Source organism: Trematomus bernacchii, unplaced genomic scaffold, assembly GCF_902827165.1.
Source record: "Trematomus bernacchii unplaced genomic scaffold, fTreBer1.1, whole genome shotgun sequence".
NCBI lineage: Eukaryota > Metazoa > Chordata > Actinopteri > Perciformes > Nototheniidae > Trematomus > Trematomus bernacchii.
Window position 1 is genome coordinate 3450212 of NW_022987564.1, and position 21870 is coordinate 3472081.

The 21870-nt window shown below is 38.8% G+C and overlaps 2 protein-coding genes across 3 annotated transcripts; both read right to left on the reverse strand.

Annotated features, from left to right (window-relative positions):
* Positions 1-571: 571 nt before the first annotated feature.
* Positions 572-16070, reverse strand: LOC117477904 (plasma kallikrein-like). Of its 2 annotated transcripts, none has more exons than XM_034124703.1 (9): positions 15888-16070; positions 15648-15804; positions 15156-15268; positions 14892-15054; positions 14007-14125; positions 13784-13916; positions 1925-2031; positions 956-1115; positions 572-786 (listed from the first exon to the last, which is right to left on the reverse strand). In XM_034124703.1, exons 1-9 carry the CDS (start codon positions 15946-15948, stop codon positions 639-641), a joined length of 1161 nt encoding a protein of 386 aa, XP_033980594.1. In that variant the 5' UTR covers positions 15949-16070; the 3' UTR covers positions 572-638. The 2 variants fall into 2 exon arrangements, with proteins under 2 accessions (XP_033980594.1, XP_033980593.1); XM_034124702.1 differs by lacking the exons at positions 572-786; positions 956-1115; positions 1925-2031 and adding exons at positions 12104-12318; positions 12493-12652; positions 13519-13625.
* Positions 16071-17466: 1396 nt separating this feature from the next.
* LOC117477909 (glutathione S-transferase A-like) lies at positions 17467-21051 on the reverse strand. Its single transcript, XM_034124707.1, has 6 exons — positions 20804-21051; positions 20613-20678; positions 20292-20397; positions 19384-19502; positions 17900-17985; positions 17467-17768 (listed from the first exon to the last, which is right to left on the reverse strand). The coding sequence occupies exons 1-6, from the start codon at positions 20969-20971 to the stop codon at positions 17639-17641; spliced, it is 675 nt and encodes a 224-aa protein (XP_033980598.1). The 5' UTR covers positions 20972-21051; the 3' UTR covers positions 17467-17638.
* Between the last annotated feature and the right edge of the window lie 819 nt (positions 21052-21870).

Below are 21870 nucleotides of genomic sequence, written 5' to 3' on the forward strand. Positions count from 1 at the left end.
AGCACACCATTTCTAAATATAGGTGTAGAATCACTAAGGACTATTTTAATATCTTTGCTCGCCTCATACCAGTGGCGTAACTATCGACGGTGCAGCCGGCCAGGGGCCCATATATATATTTTAATATATAGGCTATATATTTTCTTGGGGGGGGGCCCCAATGGCATTGACCGCTTCACGCAGTCTTCAAAGTAACCAAGCAACCTAAATTCATTTGTAATTAGTCTGTCCAATGACCTTGCTCCCTTTCATGTCATGTGATACCTTGCGTGACGAGCTACCGTTTCATCAACCTCAAAAGTTATAGGTACTGTAGCTAGAAGCAGCAAGTTTGGCAGCATTATAACAAATTGAATAGCTTGCATTAATAATGTAGACCTACAGCAAACCAAAGCACAAGAGCGGCGCTCAAAAGAGAAAGGACAAGAGAGAACAAGGAGATGTAACGGCTAAACTGACAAAATTAGACAGTTTTCTTTGTCATACATCTTCCTCAAAATCTCGATTAATTCTGTAAAGTGATTGTGTGATTAGTTCACTTTTAGTTGAATAAAGCAGGCTGAAAGCAAACTGGTTTTCTTTCTGTTTTATTACTCTTGTTTACACACAAAAATAATCCTCTGCAGTTTAAACAGAAATCAAACGGTGCTGCTTACATCTACACGACGTGTGTGTGAAGCAGTCTCCACACAGGACCTCAGCTGGAAGCCGGATGTAACCTTCTCAAGTTTGGTGATTTTAGGCGGAGCAGGCATGGTGATGGTACGCTTGAAATAGCAGCGACGCCTAGAACACAAAATCAACACAATCTCAATTATGCACCATAAATACAGCTGTAATCAAATTATAAAGTGTGTTACAATGAGGATTTAATGTTAAAAGATTACCTCAATTGTATTTTTGAAATACAAAATGTGTTTCTCTTTTGCATGCATGCATTAAGACTATACTGTACCGGAAATCTCGGTTATGGAAGGCTTCAGTGACGTAGGTGTAGAACTGGCAGAGAGGATCCTCAGTGCAATTCCTCTGACAGGAGTCTGCATCGTCCATCAGCTCAAAACAGATATCAGAACCACGGAGATCCACTCCATCGTGAGCAACCTTAAGCCAATCTGTAAGCAGAGAGAACCAGGGTTAAACTTCTACTGCAGGCTAAACCACATAAATACATATATTTTGATTCTTTTTTCAGAATCAGAATACCTGCATTAGTCCCACAGAGGGAACTAATAAATGTATGCCCATACTTTATTACTCTATTTCTTCAAACAGGGGTGCCTGTATGCAACACAATGACTATCTAACTAAGTACATTTACTCAAGTACAATACATAAGTACTATTTAGACATGACTGTACTTTACATGAGCGTTTACATTTGATGTTACTTACATACATTTTGAAGACAAATATAGACTTTTTACATTTATTTAACACTCAGTTACTTTGAGATATTGTGATACACTTGAGTCATAAGTGTATCACAATATCTCAAAGTAACTATGAGTGTTAAATAAATGTAAATGAGTATACTGGGTTGTTCTTATATATTAGCAGTGCTCCATATTATGTTATAAGTATGTAAAATAGGCTCCACATGCATATTTTGAGTACAGCTTGCTAATAATCTGTACTTCTACTTTGAATTCTGGATTTTTGCTTGCAATAAGTATTTTCAGTCAATAGTATTTCTACTTTTACTTAAGAAAAGGATCAGAGTACTTCTTTCACCTCTGCTGAATATGCATAAGCACCACATTCAACCCCTGTTCAAACAATCTACATTTCACACTATCTACATTCAATTGTTTGAATGAGTCCATCATCAAACCAAAGCTATTGCAGATGGTCTACAGTACAGTAGGTGTTGCACTGAAAGCTTTCCTTATCTGACAGTTTTAGTGTTGATCAGTGATACATACTCTCATCCAGCTGACAGAAGCGTTCAGGAAAACCAGTTGTGGATCCTTCTTTAGCTATTGTCTCCATTTTGTCTCTGTTGTTCTTCAGGTGACATTTAAATTCATTACTGCATGAAAGAAAGCAAATAAAACCCTTAATAAAATAAAAAAATCATCACAGAGAGGAGAGTTAGGATACTTTCTAAAACAACACATTGGCTAGTAATAATAGACACTATGATTCCTCTACTATTCATATCTTACACTGCACTGTAACCTGTATTCATGTATTTTGTCTTTTAATGTTTATTTTATTATCTTTGCTTTTTAATGACTGTTTTTAAATGCCATTTTCTTAATGTCTTTCATTTTTGTAAAGCACGTTGAATTGCCTTGTGTTGAAAGGTGCTATATAAATAAACTTGCCATGCCTTACTCCTCTACATTTATTTAATGCATTTAGTTACTTTACAGATTTGGATTAATGATGTGAAATCTAATCAACCTTTAAATCAGACTTTAGTTCCACCTGGAGTAAATTCACCAGCTACCCTGCAGTATACAAAGTCATTCAAACTAGCTGCACCTTTACCAGCTTTGAGAACACTTTAATTATCAATATTTATAAAACATATCATATATATTATTCTGAAATGGACCAATCTGCACAATGACTACTTTTACTTTTGGTACTTTTAGTATGTTTTGATGCCAATACATTTCTACTTTTACTTGAGTAACATTTAAATTGAAGGATTTTTACTTGTAACAGAGTTTTCCTACACTCTGGTACTTCTACTTTTACTTAAAGTGGACCTATCATGCTATATTTGAATAATATAGTGTAGGACCATACCTATATAAGGCATATTTATACTTTTTTTTTTTTAAATACCAAACAGATCATGCATTTTAGCCATGCCTCATTTTGCTCAATTTGACATTTTTTTGCTCTGTTTTTGCAAGGGCAGATTCAGTGAGAACAGCACCATCTACAGGCCTGGCATATGTACTACAGCGTCTCCAGCGCTTTTGAACGGCAATGGCCGTGGCTGTCTCCTCCTGATTGGTGGAGTTGGCCCAATAGCCGTAGCGCCACCGTCCTGACGTCAGGACAGTGTTCAAATCTGGATCAGTTTTTATCAGATCCGTTGCAGCCCCTTTTTTAGAGATTTGGGTATGGAGGAAAATAGAGAGGGTTGTGTTTTCTGACACTTGGTGAGTTCCCTGGAACACCGGGGACACATATTCATGTATAAAAGACGTACAAAAGTGCATTTTGCATGATAGGTCCCCTTTAAGTAGAAGATCTGAGTACTTTTCCCACCTCTGCACACAGCATCATATAAACATATGTTTCTCTTGCATTTGTAGCTATGACACAATATATTTAATATATATGTCAATGTGATAAACTAAATCCTAGTTAAATGAAACTGTTGGATCAGTGCAGTTATCGCTCTGTGATTAAAGCAATGGTTGCGCAAACCTGAACTTACGAGAATGTTTCATCAGTGTGTCGTTAGATAACTACTGGAACCTTGATCTGCTGACTGGAACTGGCTTCATGTGCATGGGAGTATACTACATGGTATTAAGTGATTGGATGCTGATCATGATTATTAACCAACCAATATGAAGTCCCTGAACGACTCAATGGAGCCGAGATCCGCATTGGAGATTCTCTTGTAAACAATGGTGCTGGCAATCCCAGGTAATTTACAGCCTATTTTGTTGGAACACGTTTGAGGAACAATTATTACAATTTTCTCTATCAAGTTTACCCTGGTGCTAAATTTGTTTTTGGATTAAAAATGCCAACAAACGTGCATGTCATACCCCGATTTATAGTTAATTATTGACCGCCATACAGTATACACAGATATCAGCTGCAGCTAATTTAGAACGCTGCTGCTCGAGTCCTCACTAACACTAAGAAAGTGGATCACGTCACTCCAGTTCTGAAGTCTTTCCACTGGCTTCCTGTGTGTCAAATAATTCATTTCAAAATACTGCTGCTGGTTTATAAAGCATTGAATGGTTTGGGCCCAAAATACATTTCTGACCTCCTGCTAAATTATGAACCATCCAGAACTCTCAGGTCTTCAGGGACTGGTCAGCTTTCAGTCCATAGAGTCAGAACTAAACATGGAGAAGTTCAGTTATTATGCTCCAAATATCTGGAACAAACTACCAGTAACATGCAGGTCTGCTGCAACCCTTACTACTTTTAAATCCAGGCTGAAGACTTTTCTTTTTGCCACTGCTTTTAATTGAACTATTCATATCTTACACTGCACTGTAACTTTTATTCATGAATTTTGTCTTTTAATGTTTATTTTATTATCTTTGCTTTTTAATGACTGTTTTTAAATGCCATTTTCTTAATGTCTTTCATTTTTGTAAAGCACGTTGAATTGCCTTGTGTTGAAAGGTGCTATATAAATAAACTTGCCTTGCCTTACTCCTCTACATTTATTTAAAGGTGGGGTAGGTAAGTTTGAGAAACCGGCTCGAGATACACTTTTTGTTATATTCCATGGAATGCTCTTAACATCCCGATAGCAATGAATATCTTAAGTGCTTTGACAAAAAATCCATAAAAAATGTCATCTGTGGAAGCCGTAGTACTGTAAAAAGCACGACCAATCATTTTAGCCGGCCCGGCTAAAGTAGCTGGATGGCCTAACTGCCTGTCAGCCTTCCATCTGTGCACAGACTTATCTCGTGCCCTCATTGGTCATGTGTGCGTTCGTGTGTGTTGGAGGAGGGGCTCTGTAAGGAAGTGGCAGATTTTTCCCGGCTGTGTATTTTCAAATTTTAGCGCACTCGAGCTGGTTTCTCCAAAATTACCTACCCCACCTATAATGCCTTTAGTTACTTTACAGATTTGGATTAATGATGTGAAATCTAATCAACACTTAAATCAGACTTTAGTTCCACCTTGAGTAAATTCACCAGCTACCCTGCAGAATACAAAGTCATTAAAACTAGCTGCACTTTTAACAGCTTTGATAACACTTTAATTATCAATATTTATAAAAACATATCATATATATTATTCTGAAATGGACCAATCTGCACAATGACTACTTTTACTTTTGGTACTTTTAGTATGCTTTGATGCCAATACATTTCTACTTTTACTTGAGTAACATTTAAATTGCAGGATTTTTACTTGTAACAGAGTTTTCCTACACTCTGGTACTTCTACTTTTACTTAAGTAGAAGATCCGAGTACTTTCCCACCTCTGCACACAGCATCATATAAACATATGTTTCTCTTGCATTTGTAGCTATGACACAATATATATAATATATATGTCAATGTGATAAACTAAATCCTAGTTAAATGAAACTGTTGGATCAGTGCAGTTATCGCTCTGTGATTAAAGCAATGGTTGTGCAAACCTGAATTTACGAGAATGTTTCATCAGTGTGTCATTAGATAACTACTGGAACCTTGATCTGCTGACTGGAACTGGCTTCATGTGCATGGGAGTATACTACATGGTATTAAGTGATTGGATGCTGATCATGATTATTGACCAACCAATATGAAGTCCCTGAACGACTCAATGGAGCCGAGATCCGCATTGGAGATTCTCTTGTAAACAATGGTGCTGGCAATCCCAGGTAATTTACAGCCTATTTTGTTGGAACACATTTGAGGAACAATTATTACGTTTTTCTCTATCAAGTTTACCCTGGTGCTAAATTTGTTTTTGGATAAAAAATGCCAACAAACGTGCATGTCATACCCCGATTTATAGTTAATTATTGACCGCCATACAGTATACACAGATATCAGCTGCAGCTAATTTAGAACGCTGCTGCTCGAGTCCTCACTAACACTAAGAAAGTGGATCACGTCACTCCAGTTCTGAAGTCTTTCCACTGGCTTCCTGTGTGTCAAATAATTCATTTCAAAAATACTGCTGCTGGTTTATAAAGCATTGAATGGTTTAGGCCCAAAATACATTTCTGACCTCCTGCTAAATTATGAACCATCCAGAACTCTCAGGTCTTCAGGGACTGGTCAGCTTTCAGTCCATAGAGTCAGAACTAAACATGGAGAAGTTCAGTTATTATGCTCCAAATATCTGGAACAAACTACCAGTAACATGCAGGTCTGCTGCAACCCTTACTACTTTTAAATCCAGGCTGAAGACTTTTCTTTTTGCCACTGCTTTTAATTGAACTATTCATATCTTACACTGCACTGTAACCTTTATTCATGAATTTTGTCTTTTAATGTTTATTTTATTATCTTTGCTTTTTAATGACTGTTTTTAAATGCCATTTTCTTAATGTCTTTCATTTTTGTAAAGCACGTTGAATTGCCTTGTGTTGAAAGGTGCTATATAAATAAACTTGCCTTGCCTTACTCCTCTACATTTATTTAAAGGTGGGGTAGGTAAGTTTGAGAAACCGGCTCGAGATACACTTTTTGTTATATTCCATGGAATGCTCTTAACATCCCGATAGCAATGAATATCTTAAGTGCTTTGACAAAAAATCCATAAAAAATGTCATCTGTGGAAGCCGTAGTACTGTAAAAAGCACGACCAATCATTTTAGCCGGCCCGGCTAAAGTAGCTGGATGGCCTACCTGCCTGTCAGCCTTCCATCTGTGCACAGACTTATCTCGTGCCCTCATTGGTCATGTGTGCGTTCGTGTGTGTTGGAGGAGGGGCTCTGTAAGGAAGTGGCAGATTTTTCCCGGCTGTGTATTTTCAAATTTTAGCGCACTCGAGCTGGTTTCTCCAAAATTACCTACCCCACCTATAATGCCTTTAGTTACTTTACAGATTTGGATTAATGATGTGAAATCTAATCAACACTTAAATCAGACTTTAGTTCCACCTTGAGTAAATTCACCAGCTACCCTGCAGAATACAAACTCATTAAAACTAGCTGCACTTTTAACAGCTTTGATAACACTTTAATTATCAATATTTATAAAAACATATCATATATATTATTCTGAAATGGACCAATCTGCACAATGACTACTTTTACTTTTGGTACTTTTAGTATGTTTTGATGCCAATACATTTCTACTTTTACTTGAGTAACATTTAAATTGCAGGATTTTTACTTGTAACAGAGTTTTCCTACACTCTGGTACTTCTACTTTTACTTAAGTAGAAGATCCGAGTACTTTTCCCACCTCTGCACACAGCATCATATAAACATATGTTTCTCTTGCATTTGTAGCTATGACACAATATATATAATATATATGTCAATGTGATAAACTAAATCCTAGTTAAATGAAACTGTTGGATCAGTGCAGTTATCGCTCTGTGATTAAAGCAATGGTTGTGCAAACCTGAATTTACGAGAATGTTTCATCAGTGTGTCATTAGATAACTACTGGAACCTTGATCTGCTGACTGGAACTGGCTTCATGTGCATGGGAGTATACTACATGGTATTAAGTGATTGGATGCTGATCATGATTATTGACCAACCAATATGAAGTCCCTGAACGACTCAATGGAGCCGAGATCCGCATTGGAGATTCTCTTGTAAACAATGGTGCTGGCAATCCCAGGTAATTTACAGCCTATTTTGTTGGAACACATTTGAGGAACAATTATTACGTTTTTCTCTATCAAGTTTACCCTGGTGCTAAATTTGTTTTTGGATAAAAAATGCCAACAAACGTGCATGTCATACCCCGATTTATAGTTAATTATTGACCGCCATACAGTATATATATAACATATTCGAGGTGGTTTTAAATAGCATATCCGTATTTATTTATTTCTCCAAGTTATGTTTTTGTGTGCACTGAGGAGTCTCAAACAGGCGTTTGTTTAATCATTTAAAGATTGGCTTTAATCAATGTTTGAAAATGAATTCTTCATATTTGATAAATGAGAGGTAACATTTTATTTATGGTATTATTTCCACATATTTCTCTCCATTCTTCCTTCTGCCAACGGTGTCGCAGTTTCTCGTCTCTCCCGTGTGTGTGCTTAGTGCGTACGCATGGGTTAGAGTTTGCGTGGAGGACAGCACATTTTCCCGTCAAGTTAGTATTTTATAAATCGCAAACATTGCGTAGAAACTGGCGTACGCCATTTTTTGAGCGTATATCCCTTTATAAATGAGGCCCCTGGAATGGTGGATAGTAGAATTCAAAAGGATTTTAGGAGAAGAGACTGCGGTGCTTTGAGAATCCGACTGCACTTTCACTATTCGACGTATTTATGATGCGCCAGCGGACGTCATGAATATGCGTCTGCTGTGGGGAAACTACAGTTTTCTATACAGCGGAGTGAGCGGACTACATGGATGTTTAATAAGAACGACGGATGCATCTAGAGACTCTGCACCGCGCTCTGATGCTGTTGTTTTATGCTTTATGAACATGGACAACAGAGAAACATATTTTTCATGAACGAGGTTGTAATTGAAATAAAAAGGAAAGTGAAACTTATGCTCGTCACCCTCTCCCTCCGGTCCACATTAATACAAATGATCCCAATACATATGATTGTATGTAAAGATCTTAAAATAAATACAAATGTATTTATTATAAACATTAGTCCTTCAACCGCAACCCTAGAGAATTCGAACGGGTCTTATCATGGCTGCCACTGAAGTACTTCCGGGTCATTTCACTCCGTTAGGAAGGTTCCTAAGCAAAACTGACTATTCGACTGCAGCCCAGTTCTTATTATACATCCATGGTGTCCGTCAGGAAACACGCTTTTACAAACAGTTCCTGCAAACATTAACTGATAAACTGCACAACAAGATAGACATTTAATATCGTCATACAGATGTTAACAACTTCATGTTACCTCGTATTGTTTTTAACTCAGGATCATATACCCTTGTTTAGTCTAGAAAAGGTTAATTTTGTGAATTGTATTATAAAGTTGTGTATATTTACAGACTGTTGCAAAAACAAAGCAGCTTATAAACATGGTTTACAAAAAAGAAACACCATTAAAGATTTTTCGAGTTGTATTTATTTATTTTTTAATTCAAGAGATGCTGATTTGAAACTGTTGTTACGAAAATGTACGGCATTTCCTGTTTCAGCTGGAGAGAGGGGAGTTTGTCCCAAAGCTTGCTGCTTTTTGTACCCCCTCCACCTGGAAGAAGGGAGCCTCGTTAAACTGTGAGTGTCCCTACAGAGTTCACTCCATCACGGAGGGGGAGTGGGTAGGGTGTGGTTTGGAATTGGGCCTAACAGTGTTGTTCAAGCTGAAAGAGGAAATAGATGCAGCGAGGAGGAAGAAGCGAGAAAAAAAAAAGAGTCTGAAATCCGGAAGTAAGAGAAAGTCCTCCTCTGATGTGCAAATGCACTCCTCCATGCTGAATCCTTCATTGGATTATATGTGTGTTTTTTTTTTTTACCATTGGTATAAAGCACTTAGTTCTTCAAGAAGATTACAGACACGCCATTTTCGTAGTAGCATTGAATAAGGATCAGAATCAGAATCAGAATCAGAATACCTTTATTAGTCCCACAGAGGGGAAATTTGCATCGTTAGCAGGAAAGAGCCACAGACAGCTTAATGTTACCTATGTTAAGAAAAAAGTACTAAGTTATGATATAATAAAAAATATAATATAAAAAATAAAAGTAAAATAAAAATACTTTCCAAAATACAAATCCAGATATGGATCTAGTTGCAACTATAAGGGGACATTCTTAGACAAACATCATAACTAAGAGTTTTCTTATTCTACTAGGAAGCTTTTTGTATAGTGCCCTGATCCACTGGTTGTGGCATGAGAGAACCTGAGCATTGTCTTCATCCATCTCAAATACAGGTGATCATGTTGTTGGTGTGTGTCACATCTCTGACGCTGCTGGCCTTTACACCCCCTACAGGCACTCGGGAACATGACACACTAAAACAACAACCCCAGGGGAAAGCAGCTTTTCCACAGTAATGATGTATGCCTTTGACTCCCAGGGTAAATGACAACATATGGGTGCAAAACAGTTAATCGCTGGGTTGATAAAAGGGTCCATAAAGATCTCCTATTATACTGTTTTTCATCAATATATTATAAGTCTCAGATATATACAAAACATTAGGGTGGTCCTTAGTGCCATGTACATTTTCGAATTCATTTATTTTAAGCTCCAACCACCGGAATTTGTTATGATAGTCAAGAAAACTCTCCTGGTGAATTTTATTCAAATTCCAACAACATTTACCCCTCCCTCATCAACCTTGAAGTTTAGCCTCAGTAGGGTGGTCCTTAAAATTGAAAGTCGGAAAGTCTAAACTCCAACCCCCAGAATTCATTCTATTAGTCAAGACAATTCTCCTGGTGGATTTTTTCCTCAATCTGACAACATGTACCCCTCCCTCATCAACCTGGGCTGCCACACCAGCAGCCACAGTGCAACTGAGGCTAAACTTCAAGGTTGATGAGGGAGGGGTACATGTTGTCAGATTGAGGAAAGAATTCACCAGGAGAGTTTTCTTGACTAATAGAATGAATTCTGGGGGTTGGAGCTTAGACTTTCCGACTTTCAATTTTAAGGACCACCCTACAAAACATGTCTCTGAAGTGTTTGGCTCGAAATACCAAACAGATCATGCATTGTAGCATCCCATAATCCCCTGTTTCAGCCCTGTTTCAAAAGTGCTGATTCTCTGTCTTTTAGACTCCGTGTACACGGGAACGAACCGGGTGTTTTCGCTACAGTTTTATATGGTATGGACGGTTGGTTTACACAAGGACAGAACGGAACGGCGGAAACGGAGCCCTCAAACAATAGCGTGTCCCAAGGTGGGTAGATCTGCGGACGGAACGCTCTGGGGGGTCCAACGGCTCCGTGTGTACGTCCTATACGCCATAGCCCCACCTCTCCCCGCCTCTCCTCCTGTAAATCTAAATCTCTCCGGTCAAAATGTCGCTTATTGTTTAGGTGTCCTTTGACACGCAGGCAGTCATATCATTAGCTAGAACTAGCTAGATCTGATCGATATGGACATAAACGCGAGTGAAGTCTAATCGGACAGGAGAGAGAGATCAGAGATCAGCTGCTGCTGACGGAGACAGCAGGAGAGGGGGAGGAAAAGAGAGGCTCCGTGTATAGAGTCGTTATGAATTTGTTTTAAAGCTCAATAAATAACAAAGAAGACTTTTGACCGGCACTTTTCTAATTCTAAAGAGAAACAGCCAGAGCCCTTCCTCTCCGTCTCCCCACCTCTGCTGCTAAATCCACCGCGGAGAATAAACAGAAGGACAACCATGCTCGGGAAGTCTTCTTCGCTGCTTTTGGTGTATTTTGTGGCGGAAGTACAGTGCCACTTACAGGCCCGGCATATGTACTACAGCGTCTCCAGCGGGTCGAGCGGTCTCGTGTGAACGGACATGTTTATTGAGCCGACTGCGTGTGAATGGAAGACTTTTTTGATATCGAATTTGGTTCATTTTCGTTTGCATTCCCGTGTAAACTGAGTCTTACTTTAGATGAAAATAAGGTGCCACTCCCCACGCCCCTCAGAGATATTTGGTTAAAAAGAACACAAGGGTGCTCTACTGGAGGAATATAAAATAAAAACGAAACCATGATAACATTGTGAAGTTGTGTTGAAGTGTGATAACAAATCTAGGTGTTATTATTCTCAATCGCAAGCAGCGCACCATTTCTAAATATAGGTGTAGAATCAATAAGGACTATTTTAATACCTTTGCTCGCCTCATACCAGTGGTGTAACTATCGACGGTGCAGCCGGCCAGGGGCCCATATATATTTTTTAATATATAGGCTATATCTTTTTTTGGGGGGGGGCCCCAATGGCATTGACCACTTCACGCAGTCTTCAAAGTAACCAAGCAACCTAAATTAATTTGTAATTAGTCTGTCCAATGACCTTGCTCCCTTTCATGTCATGTGATACCTTGCGTGACGAGCTACCGTTTCATCAACCTCAAAAGTTATAGGTACTGTAGCTAGAAGCAGCAAGTTTGGCAGCATTATAAAAAATTGAATAGCTTGCATTTATAATGTAGGCCTACAGCAAACCAAAGCACAAGAGCGGCGCTCAAAAGAGAAAGGACAAGAGAGAACAAGGAGATGTAACGGCTAAACTGACAAAATTAGACAGTTTTCTTTGTCATACATCTTCCTCAAAATCTCGATTAATTCTGTAAAGTGATTGTGTGATTAGTTCGCTTTTAGTTGAATAAAGCAGGCTGAAAGCAAACTGGTTTTCTTTCCGTTTTATTACTCTTGTTTACACACAAAAATAATCCTCTGCAGTTTAAACAGAAATCAAACGGTGCTGCTTACATCTACACGACGTGTGTGTGAAGCAGTCTCCACACAGGACCTCAGCTGGAAGCCGGATGTAACCTTCTCAAGTTTGGTGATTTTAGGCGGAGCAGGCATGGTGATGGTACGCTTGAAATAGCAGCGACGCCTAGAACACACAATCAACACAATCTCAGTTATGCACCATAAATACAGCTGTAATCAAATTATAAAGTGTGTTACAATGAGGATTTAATGTTAAAAGATTACCTCAATTGTATTTTTAAAATACAAAATGTGTTTCTCTGTACTTTTGCATGCATGCATTAAGACTATTCTGTACCAGTAATCTCGGCCATTGAAGGCTTCAGTGAGGTAGTCGTAGAACTGGCAGAGAGGATCCTCAGTACATTTCCTCTGACAGGAGTCTGCATCGTCCATCAGCTCAGAGCGGATATCAGAACCATGGAGAGTCACTCCATCGTGAGCAACCTTAAGCCAATCTGTAAGTAGAGAGAACCAGGGTTAAACTTCTACTGCAGGCTAAACCACATAAATACATACATTTTGATTATTTTTTAGTCCCACAGAGGGAACTAATAAATGTATGCCCATACTGTATTACTCTATTTCTTCAAACAGGGGTGCCTGTATGCAACACAATGACTATCTAACTAAATACATTTACTGAAGTACAATACATAAGTACTATTTATACATGATTGTACTTTACATGAGCATTTACATGTAATGTTACTTACATTTTGAAGACAAATATAGACTTTTTACATTTATTTAACACTTGTAGTTACTTTTGAGATATTGTGATACACTTATGATTATAAAACGGACAAGTCAAATCAAGCAATCTGATTGGTTCTTAGCCGTGATATACTGAGCGTATACCACGGGTAGAATTGTAAATTACTTTTCACAACAAGTCAGTATCCCTCCGCATCTGAGAAAAACAGTATACAGTTGGGCTGAAAAGCAAACTGCTTCGCGTCGGGCCGAACCACGCCCCTTAACTGTGATATAATGGCCATATACCACGGCCTGTCGTGAGCTATTGCTTAAGTATACTGGGTTGTTCTTATATATTAGCAGTGCTCCATATTATGTTATAAGTATGTAAACTAGGCTCCCCATGCATATTTTGAGTACAGCTTGCTGATAATCTGTACTTCTACTTTGAATTCTGGCATAAGCACCACATTCAACCCCTGTTCAAACCATCTACATTTCACACTATCTACATTCAATTGTTTGAATGAGTCCATCATCAAACCAAAGCTATTGCAGATGGTCTAGGTGTTGCACTGAAAGCTTTCCCTATCTGACAGTTTTAGTGTTGATCAGTGATACATACTCTCATCCAGCTGACAGAAGCGTTCAGGAAAACCAGTTGTGGATCCTTCTTTAGATATTGTCTCCATTTTGTCTTTGTTGTTCTTCAGGTGACATTTCAATTCATTACTGCATGAAAGAAAGCAAATAAAACCCTTAATAAAATAAAAAAATCATCAGAGAGGAGAGTTAGGATACTTTCTAAAACAACACATTGGCTAGTAATAATAGACACTCTATGATACCTCATTGCATGTTCTTATGGATACATAGGAAAGAAGAAACACCTGTCGAAAGAGAAGAAGGTGCAGGCTGGATGAGCAGAGCACAACGCCCGACAGTGATCAGGACAGACACCAGGAAGAGTCTTCAGGTTGCTTTGCGGGACGCTTATGGATGGAAAAAGCTTGCCCTCACATGCTGTAAGAAACACGAGAAACACATTAAAAAAACATGCTTAGAAACGTACAGGACGTTTACCTAATGGTTTTGATATGACTGCTTGTGTACCTGTGGTAGACTGTTGAGGCAGACGCACGTTTTGGGAGAATCCAGATACTACACCAGTCTCTCTTCTCACAGTCAGAGGAGCTGGTATTGACGGGCTATATTTAAGGTAGCACTTGAACCTAAAACAACACATGAAAAAACATATTTAGGGCATTGTAGAGCCTATCACATGTGGCCAACCTTCTGGTGCAAGAGCAAACTCTTCACTCTGTTACCATCCTGATATCATTATCACAAGATTGTGTATAAGAAGTGGACATAGTCAGCTGGACGTCACCCACCACTGGTTTGTGGGCTACGGTTTTTGAAGCCATAGCCTTTCTGGCCGTTTAAAGGTAGGGTAGGTAATTCACTTCAGAAACACTTTTTGTTATATTCCATGGAATGCTCTTAACATCCCGATAGCAATGAATACATTAAATGCTTTGACAAGAAATACATAAAAAAATGTCATCTGTGGAAGCCGTGGTGCTGTAAAAAGCACGACCAATCATCTGAGCCGGCCCGGCTAAAATAACTGGATGGCCAACCTGCCTGTCAGCATACTTGCCAAACAGTGGCGTTTTCTCCTGGAGGCCAAGGGAAGCCAGGCTTCCCCTGTCTCCGACGCTGCAGCTTCATACTCAAGGCTCAAGGTTGGCAAGTATGCCTTCCATCTCTTGCACAAACGTATCTCGTGCCCTCATTGGTCATGTGCGCGTTCGTGTGTGTTGGAGGAAGGGCTCTGTAAGGAAGTCTGAAGGAAGGGGCAGATTTTTTCCGGTTGTGTACTTTCAAATTCTAGCTTACTCGAGCTGGTTTCTCCATTCTTGCCTACCCTACCTTTAAGAGCATGGTTTAAGGCACTTTTCTACAGCAATGTTACATTATGTGATCCCGGTTTACCTGATATTCTCTGTTCCAAAGTCTTCATGTAAAAAAGTAAAGAACTGACAGCCAGGGTCTTGAGTGCAGGCTCTCTGGCACTCCTCATGGTCCGCTGTGAACAAAGCAGTGTAGTCGGCCCCGAAGAAGTCCACACCGGGGTACACATTAGGCAGACAAGGCTCTGGCAGGCAGAGACAGAGAGTAAATGAGTGTTATCGCATACTGTATAGCTTATTAACTAATGCTCTTCATATTGGTTATACACTGTTGTTGTGAGCTTACGTAATTCTGGGGTGCAGGCTTTGAGAGAAAACCCAGAGGTGACGCCCTTTAATGGTTTCTGAACTGGAACATTTCCAGAAGTAGTGGTCTTTAGGTAGCAGTAGTAGAAATGGCTGCAGAGATTATTGGGTCTTTTTACTTAAAACCTTTAAAAATCCAACAGACACCAATGATAGTAAAAATAACTAGTACCCACAAAACTTACCCAATTAGCAAATAGAGCCGTTTTTAAAGACAATACCTCTAATGTAGGGCTGTGAAAGAGCTAATACAATAATCTGCATGTTTGTTTTTTCATTTACATTGAGTTTAGCATTGAGTTTAGAAAAAAAGCTTGAAATGGATACAAAGGTTGGGTTTGAATTATTGGTCAAATGTTCCAGTTTCTGAGGTAAAAATGATTCTCACTGTTTTCTGAAAGAGAAGTCAAAATGCACAGGAAAATAAAACTTACTAATGTATTTCTAATTACTTGTGTACTGCTTGTCATACCTCAAATCTTTTGTCCAGTCAGGGCGTATGAAGGTAAAGAAGAGACAGGAAGGGTGCTGGGTGCAAAGCTGCTGACAGTGGTCAGCATCTGGAGAGTATTCAAATTTGATGTCCATTCCTGGGAAATCCACATTCTCCAGAAGCTGTGTGTTACAAACTAAAGAAATGTACATACATAGTTAATACATTCTGCCACACATAAATAGTCAAATTACAATATATATAATGTAGCGTAATTACCTTGACTTAAGGAGAGGCTGCAGAGAGACAGCAGACCAACCAAAATCAAATGTGTTTCCATCTTCTCAGTTTGGAAACCAATACAGATTCTTGAAGCACAACTGCAGTGAAACAGCTGTTTCTGCAACTGCAGTAATCATCCAAGTTGCAAATTAACTAAAGGCTGTTCACGAACTATGAACCTTTAAGTCTATTAGCCTTTTCAAAGTCCAGAATCACTATCAAATGTAACAGAGTTCTGTTTACTTTTCCTCAGTTGACCTTATCCTTACTTTTTTTTTACAATTTAAAGTAAATGTGATTTTGCTGTTTTATAATTAGTATGCTTTTTTTTGTTATGGCATGCAGAACCCTGCCACATGTTATGCTTAAGCAGCAAGTTTTAAAATGTGTTTTATGTTTGTTTCCATATAACTGCAGTGAAATAGTTTGTTTTGCAACTGTACTTTGGCCAAAGGGTTGTTTAGTAGGCTAATCATCAAAATTGCAAATCATTGATTTTAAAGTCAGTCTTTTATAAAATGTTGCCCTGAAAGTCTATTAGCTTTTTTTATATTGTGAAGACTAACTAAAAGCCTCACAACAGATAACACACCTTAAATGACATCCTTTCTGTCACTGTTTAACACCACACACACAAACAGACACTTTAACACACTTTATTTTACTGGACTGAGTGCAAACAATCTGGTCAAATTAGTAATTGTAAAGTTTTAACCCGGTTCTTGTCAGTGTCTTGCAGCTCACCTTCTTCCCGCCAAAGGCCTGAGCTGCTGAATCGCACCTGTCTATGTAGATCTGTGGCTGATTGGACTGTGCCATTTCCTTAAAACCCAAGGGGTGTTCACAGAGCTTCTTCATCCAAGCTACCACTTCTTTAGAGCAATGTCTTTGAATCAACTATGGACTGGGTTATACATTCCTGCAGTTGGGACAAATAGGCAGTGGCTCTTGGTCAGTGGTCAAAAATTGTTTAAAGATTCTGTGTACATTAATTTATGCTTTTGGTTCATTGATTGAACTCAACATGTAACATTGCCGAGTTCACAATATGTAAATGTTTACTTTTGCTCAGTTGACCTAAAAAGATTAAAAAGGACTTTGAGCATAGCCAAAGACAAACTATGTTATTATTGGGTGCTCACATTTAAAACCAATACTTTGACCTCAGTATATAGTCAACATTTTTCTAAAAACAAAAAACGCCATAAAAAGCGATAGGAGTCTATCGACGTTTTTAAATGAAAACATTGAAGGTTCATAATCTTTTTACAGTGTGTTGCCACCTCGGGACATAGCCTACAGGGAAAGACAGAAACTCTGCAGGGTCAGGCAGCTAAATGCAAAGCCAAGTCAAAGGACTGTAAAAGCAGCAGTTGTTTATTTGGGTTTAGCGCCATCTGCTGTCAAACCTTCAAACTTCCAGTGAGACACTAGATTTAATATGGTCAAATATCTTTGTGTAGAAACATACTATAGCTCCCCGAGACACAGACCTCTGTAAAACATATTCCAGTCAAACATGGGCATCAAGTTGGATCCGTGTAAACTGACCTTGAATGAATAATAAAAGCACAGAAACTTTCAACAATCAATTTTTTATTGTTTTCGTTATAAGCACAACAACAGTATCCACAGTTTAAGTCAAGCACATTATGTAAAGGCATAACAACAGTAGGAGCAATGCACATTTCCTAAAAATGCAGCCAGCTAGATAAGTGCAAGGCAAGGAGTGGTGACAAATCTCAGTCTCAAATGTCTTTCAGGAGGTCCTGTCCTGGGCTCTCCAGCCAGGTCGGAGGCCAGGAGGTTTTGATGCTGGATCTGTCCTTCAGAGAGTTATAGTAAGCTGCCAGTTTAGGGTAACGCTCTTCACAAAACCTAAAGAAGGAATACAAGATGGCGTTAACTTCAAATTACAGATGTTTTCTCTTTGTATGGTATACTTGGTTATCCATGCATTCATATTGTCAAGCAGTTTTAAGTCATTTTCAGTGATTTAATGCACATACCCAAAGCGGTAGAGATAAGCGACGCTTGGAAAAACCATCACATCCGCCAGTGAAAAGTTATTTCCTGCCACAAAAGGGCCTGATGCCTAGAAAACAAATTAAAAAAGGAGTTAGGGAAAGATTAATGTGCTGAAGGGCAGATCTGAAACTGATACTCATGAAAGCTGCCAAAAAGGGCTACCTATTTGATCCAATTACCCTTAGCTTCATAGCATAGAGAATTGTAGCCTAACAACAACAAACAGCTAGCCTGGCTCTATCCACAGGCCCCTAAATGTAACAACCAGCATCTCTAAAGCTTAGCTATTAGCATGTATAATCAGTAAAGTTATAGCAAGACGATGTAGGGTTACTGGTGGGTGCTTGACTATTAATTCGCTAGAAGCAGTGACTTCCTGGTTGCCTGTCTATTTAGTTATTTAATGGATTTTTGTTTACCGAATATTGAAACTACTCTAATGTCAAGATACTATGAAGCTGGAGCCAGTTAGCTTAGCTTAACTGGAAGCAGTGGGGAACAGCTAGCATGGCTGAACCACATATTCTTAGTTTTACAATTTGATCTAGGGGTGTGCGATTATGGCAAAAATCATAATCACGATTATTTGGGTAAATAATTGATATCACGATTATTAAATACGATTATTCATTGACTTTGAAAAAATCCATTTATTGAACTTTATAACAAATAATAATTTGAACAGTATCTTTATAACTGTTGTTTTCCCTGAACGTATAATTCAACTGAAAAACCAATAAATAAAATAGATACATTTAAATAAATAATATCAAAATAATAAATACCAATAAACAAGATCAACAAATATTTTGGAGCGCACTTCCCCAAGCTACTAAACATATATAAATATGATAAATACAAATAAATGAGACCAAATAAAATAGATCAAATATGTTGCAGTGCACTGTCACAACCAAGCAAAGCTAAATAATTGTTTTTTTCGATTATGTTGTTTTCGTAATTGTGGCAGGCCAAAATCGTAATTGCGATTAATTGCACAGCCCTAATTTGATCTGAATATATATATATATATATATATATATATATATATAGTGTTAATTAACAATCATTAGAGGTGGAGGTCGTTGTTTATTTTACATTTGAACAGGAACAAGTGACCTTTTTCCCTATGCGTTTACTCTTTTTGCTAAGCTAACCATTTGCTCCTGGTATTAGGATGGGTTAAAGGCAGAGAACACATTTCACTGTGTGTGCCGTGTGCTCTGCATGTGCCCATTTAATGACCATTAAAGAGGGTTTCATCCCTCCAATTCTCTATTCTCTCTCTGCTGTTGATGGTATGAATCCATCTTCAAAATGTTGCTGCTGCTCGAACAAAGCAACATTCCTTGCATTCAACATGTAATTTAGTTTGTTTTAACAAAGCTGAGCATGTGTAACTTCTCCTCTGCCGTTCTGTATCTTTTGTCATGTGTGTTTGAGTGTACAGTATGTATGTATTCACCTTCTGCATGTATCCCTCCCACAGCTTGATCTCAGCAGTCAGGGCCTCCTTGTTTCTCTTCAGAGCAGAGTCGTGTCTCTCTGCCTCCGGGACCTTCCAGTTGTAGTAGATAACGTCAGCTGAAAAATGTAAAAACAGGCATTCAGTCGTGAGGACGGCTCTCGGACGTATGAGCGATAACAATAATGTTTAAACAAACACTCATTGTGCAAACATCCACTCCCAGATTGTGATTGTTTTCCTGTCCCATGGCAGCTAAAGGTGGCGTGAGGACATGATTACGCAACATCAATTTCAAACTGTAAAAAAGTCAGAAATAAAGTTTGCAGCAGCCCACTTATACAGCACTATACTCACTAAACTGTATTTACCATGTATGCCCAACTTGATTGTAAATTATTAGGAGTGCAGCTTCCTTTATTTTGCACCCCTCCCCCAAAACTGAATGTCTCGTGACTTGATCTCTGAGTCTGCATGCAAGCCAGTCTGAACATGTGATCCTTTGTAGGATTACTATTATGACCTCTTCGCTCTTTTAAAAAAGGGGTGCACCACATACAATGGCTACATTTTGTGAATACGCAGCTCATTAGTCAGGTCCTTTGGGTGGGGGCTTCATTGAAGTTGAGCTCCCTCGGAGATTCACTGAAGACATGAAGTCTCAGAGGTCTGAAGGCCACAGAGCACAGGGTTTATTGCCAAGAGCAATCCAGTTCAAAGTCCCATAAGGCACCACTCTAACTACATCAGGTAAGTCATAAAGATATGACTGAGAGAGCAGTATCAGCCTGGTTAGACATTAAACTAAGTCCAATTGGCTCAAATGTAATGGCAATGTATTATTGTTATTATACATTTGCAGGATTTGCAGGGTCAATTGTCTGCTTTGCATGTCAGGATCAACATACCCATTTTCTGGCCGAGCGTGTTAGCCTCAAACATGCGCTGGTACATCATGGCCTTCTCAGCTGGGCACTCAGGGATCAGCTTGTTGCCCTGGGATTGGTACTGGCTCTGTTGTTGGAGACATTGAAAGAACAACCATTATGATCATAGCTGCAAGGCGCTCCGGTTTCTCTCCGTCTGGAGGTATAAGGTGACTCTTTGTCTTCGAGGCATTGTTGAACACTGCACAAGGGACCCTTCCTACATGTTAACTCCTTGGTGTTATATGTCTTCATAAAAAATTAAGTAGGGGTGCAAGATGAACAATGGGACCAGTTTCTTACCTCCAGGTAAAAGCAGGCAGCGTAGGACTCATTCAGGACATGATTGTTGTGTTTGAAGGCAGGAAGCTGAGAGAAAGAGTGGAAAAAATACATCGTTATTAAAAAAATTAATACAGTGGGCATGCAAGAAAAAGAAGACTGACACTATAGGAGAATGTGCATTATCTCTGGGTAATGTTTAGTAAACGTACCTGTCCCCTGGGGTTAATTTCCATGACTTGACTTGACTTGTGCTCCCCTTTCTCAAAGGAGAGCAGTTTCTGGTTGTATCCCTTCAGGTTCTTCTCCTCCAGAACGATCATCACCCTCCAGCAGGGGGGAGAGCCGGAGCCCCACAGCAGAGTCATTTCCTTGGCCATGGTTTAAGAGTTGACTGCAACACCTGACGCTGAGAGTGGAGGGAGAAGTTGTATGTGGAGTGTGTCAGATGCATGCTTATATAACAAGCTCCACTCCTTTGCATCCATTGGTGGAGTTATGGCCCATCCCATTTTTGTGTTATCACCAAAGATCTGCGACTCAAGAAAGTTAAGATGACTCATGCTGCTAAGATGCTCCAAGTATGTTAACCTGTTAAGTCAATACAACGTGATGTCATATTATAATATTGCATATTTCAGTAGCTGCATTAAACTAATGTAATGTGGGTCATGCTTTAAGTTAATTATATTCACAGGCATTAGTAAAGTCACATATGAGGAGGGGACACTTCTCTTGCTTGCCTGACTACTCTTTGATCCCAGTTTTGCAGACGTGACAATGACATGATGGAAAAAAAGGAAAGAAAAACTTGAATCAAACACTGAAATAATAACAATAGACGTTGTGCACCTATAACACCTATAAACTGGAAATGTAATTTACAATAGCCATAGTCAGTGAACTTAGTATGTTCTAATAAAAAGTAATTGTACTAGCATTCTAGCAAGCATTACTTAAAATAGTAAATAATAAAATATAATCTTGGTTCATTGTTATTGTTTTATTCTTGCAGTGATTTACTTCTCTTCTACCCATAGTGCTCGTTTCATCATCCTGAAATTTGACTGTTGAAATCTCATGGTGACTCAGCACTTTTCACTCAGCCCTGCACGCACGGAGGAAACCGGCTCAGGCACTTTATCTAATCTAAACAATGAAGTCGCTACTGGATGAAAACACAGCACCTGTTCAAATTAACCCTACATTTGAGTGTGCTATCAAAAGAGAGCGCCCACTGTTCACATTTTCACATAATATGCAGATTGTTTGTGCCTCT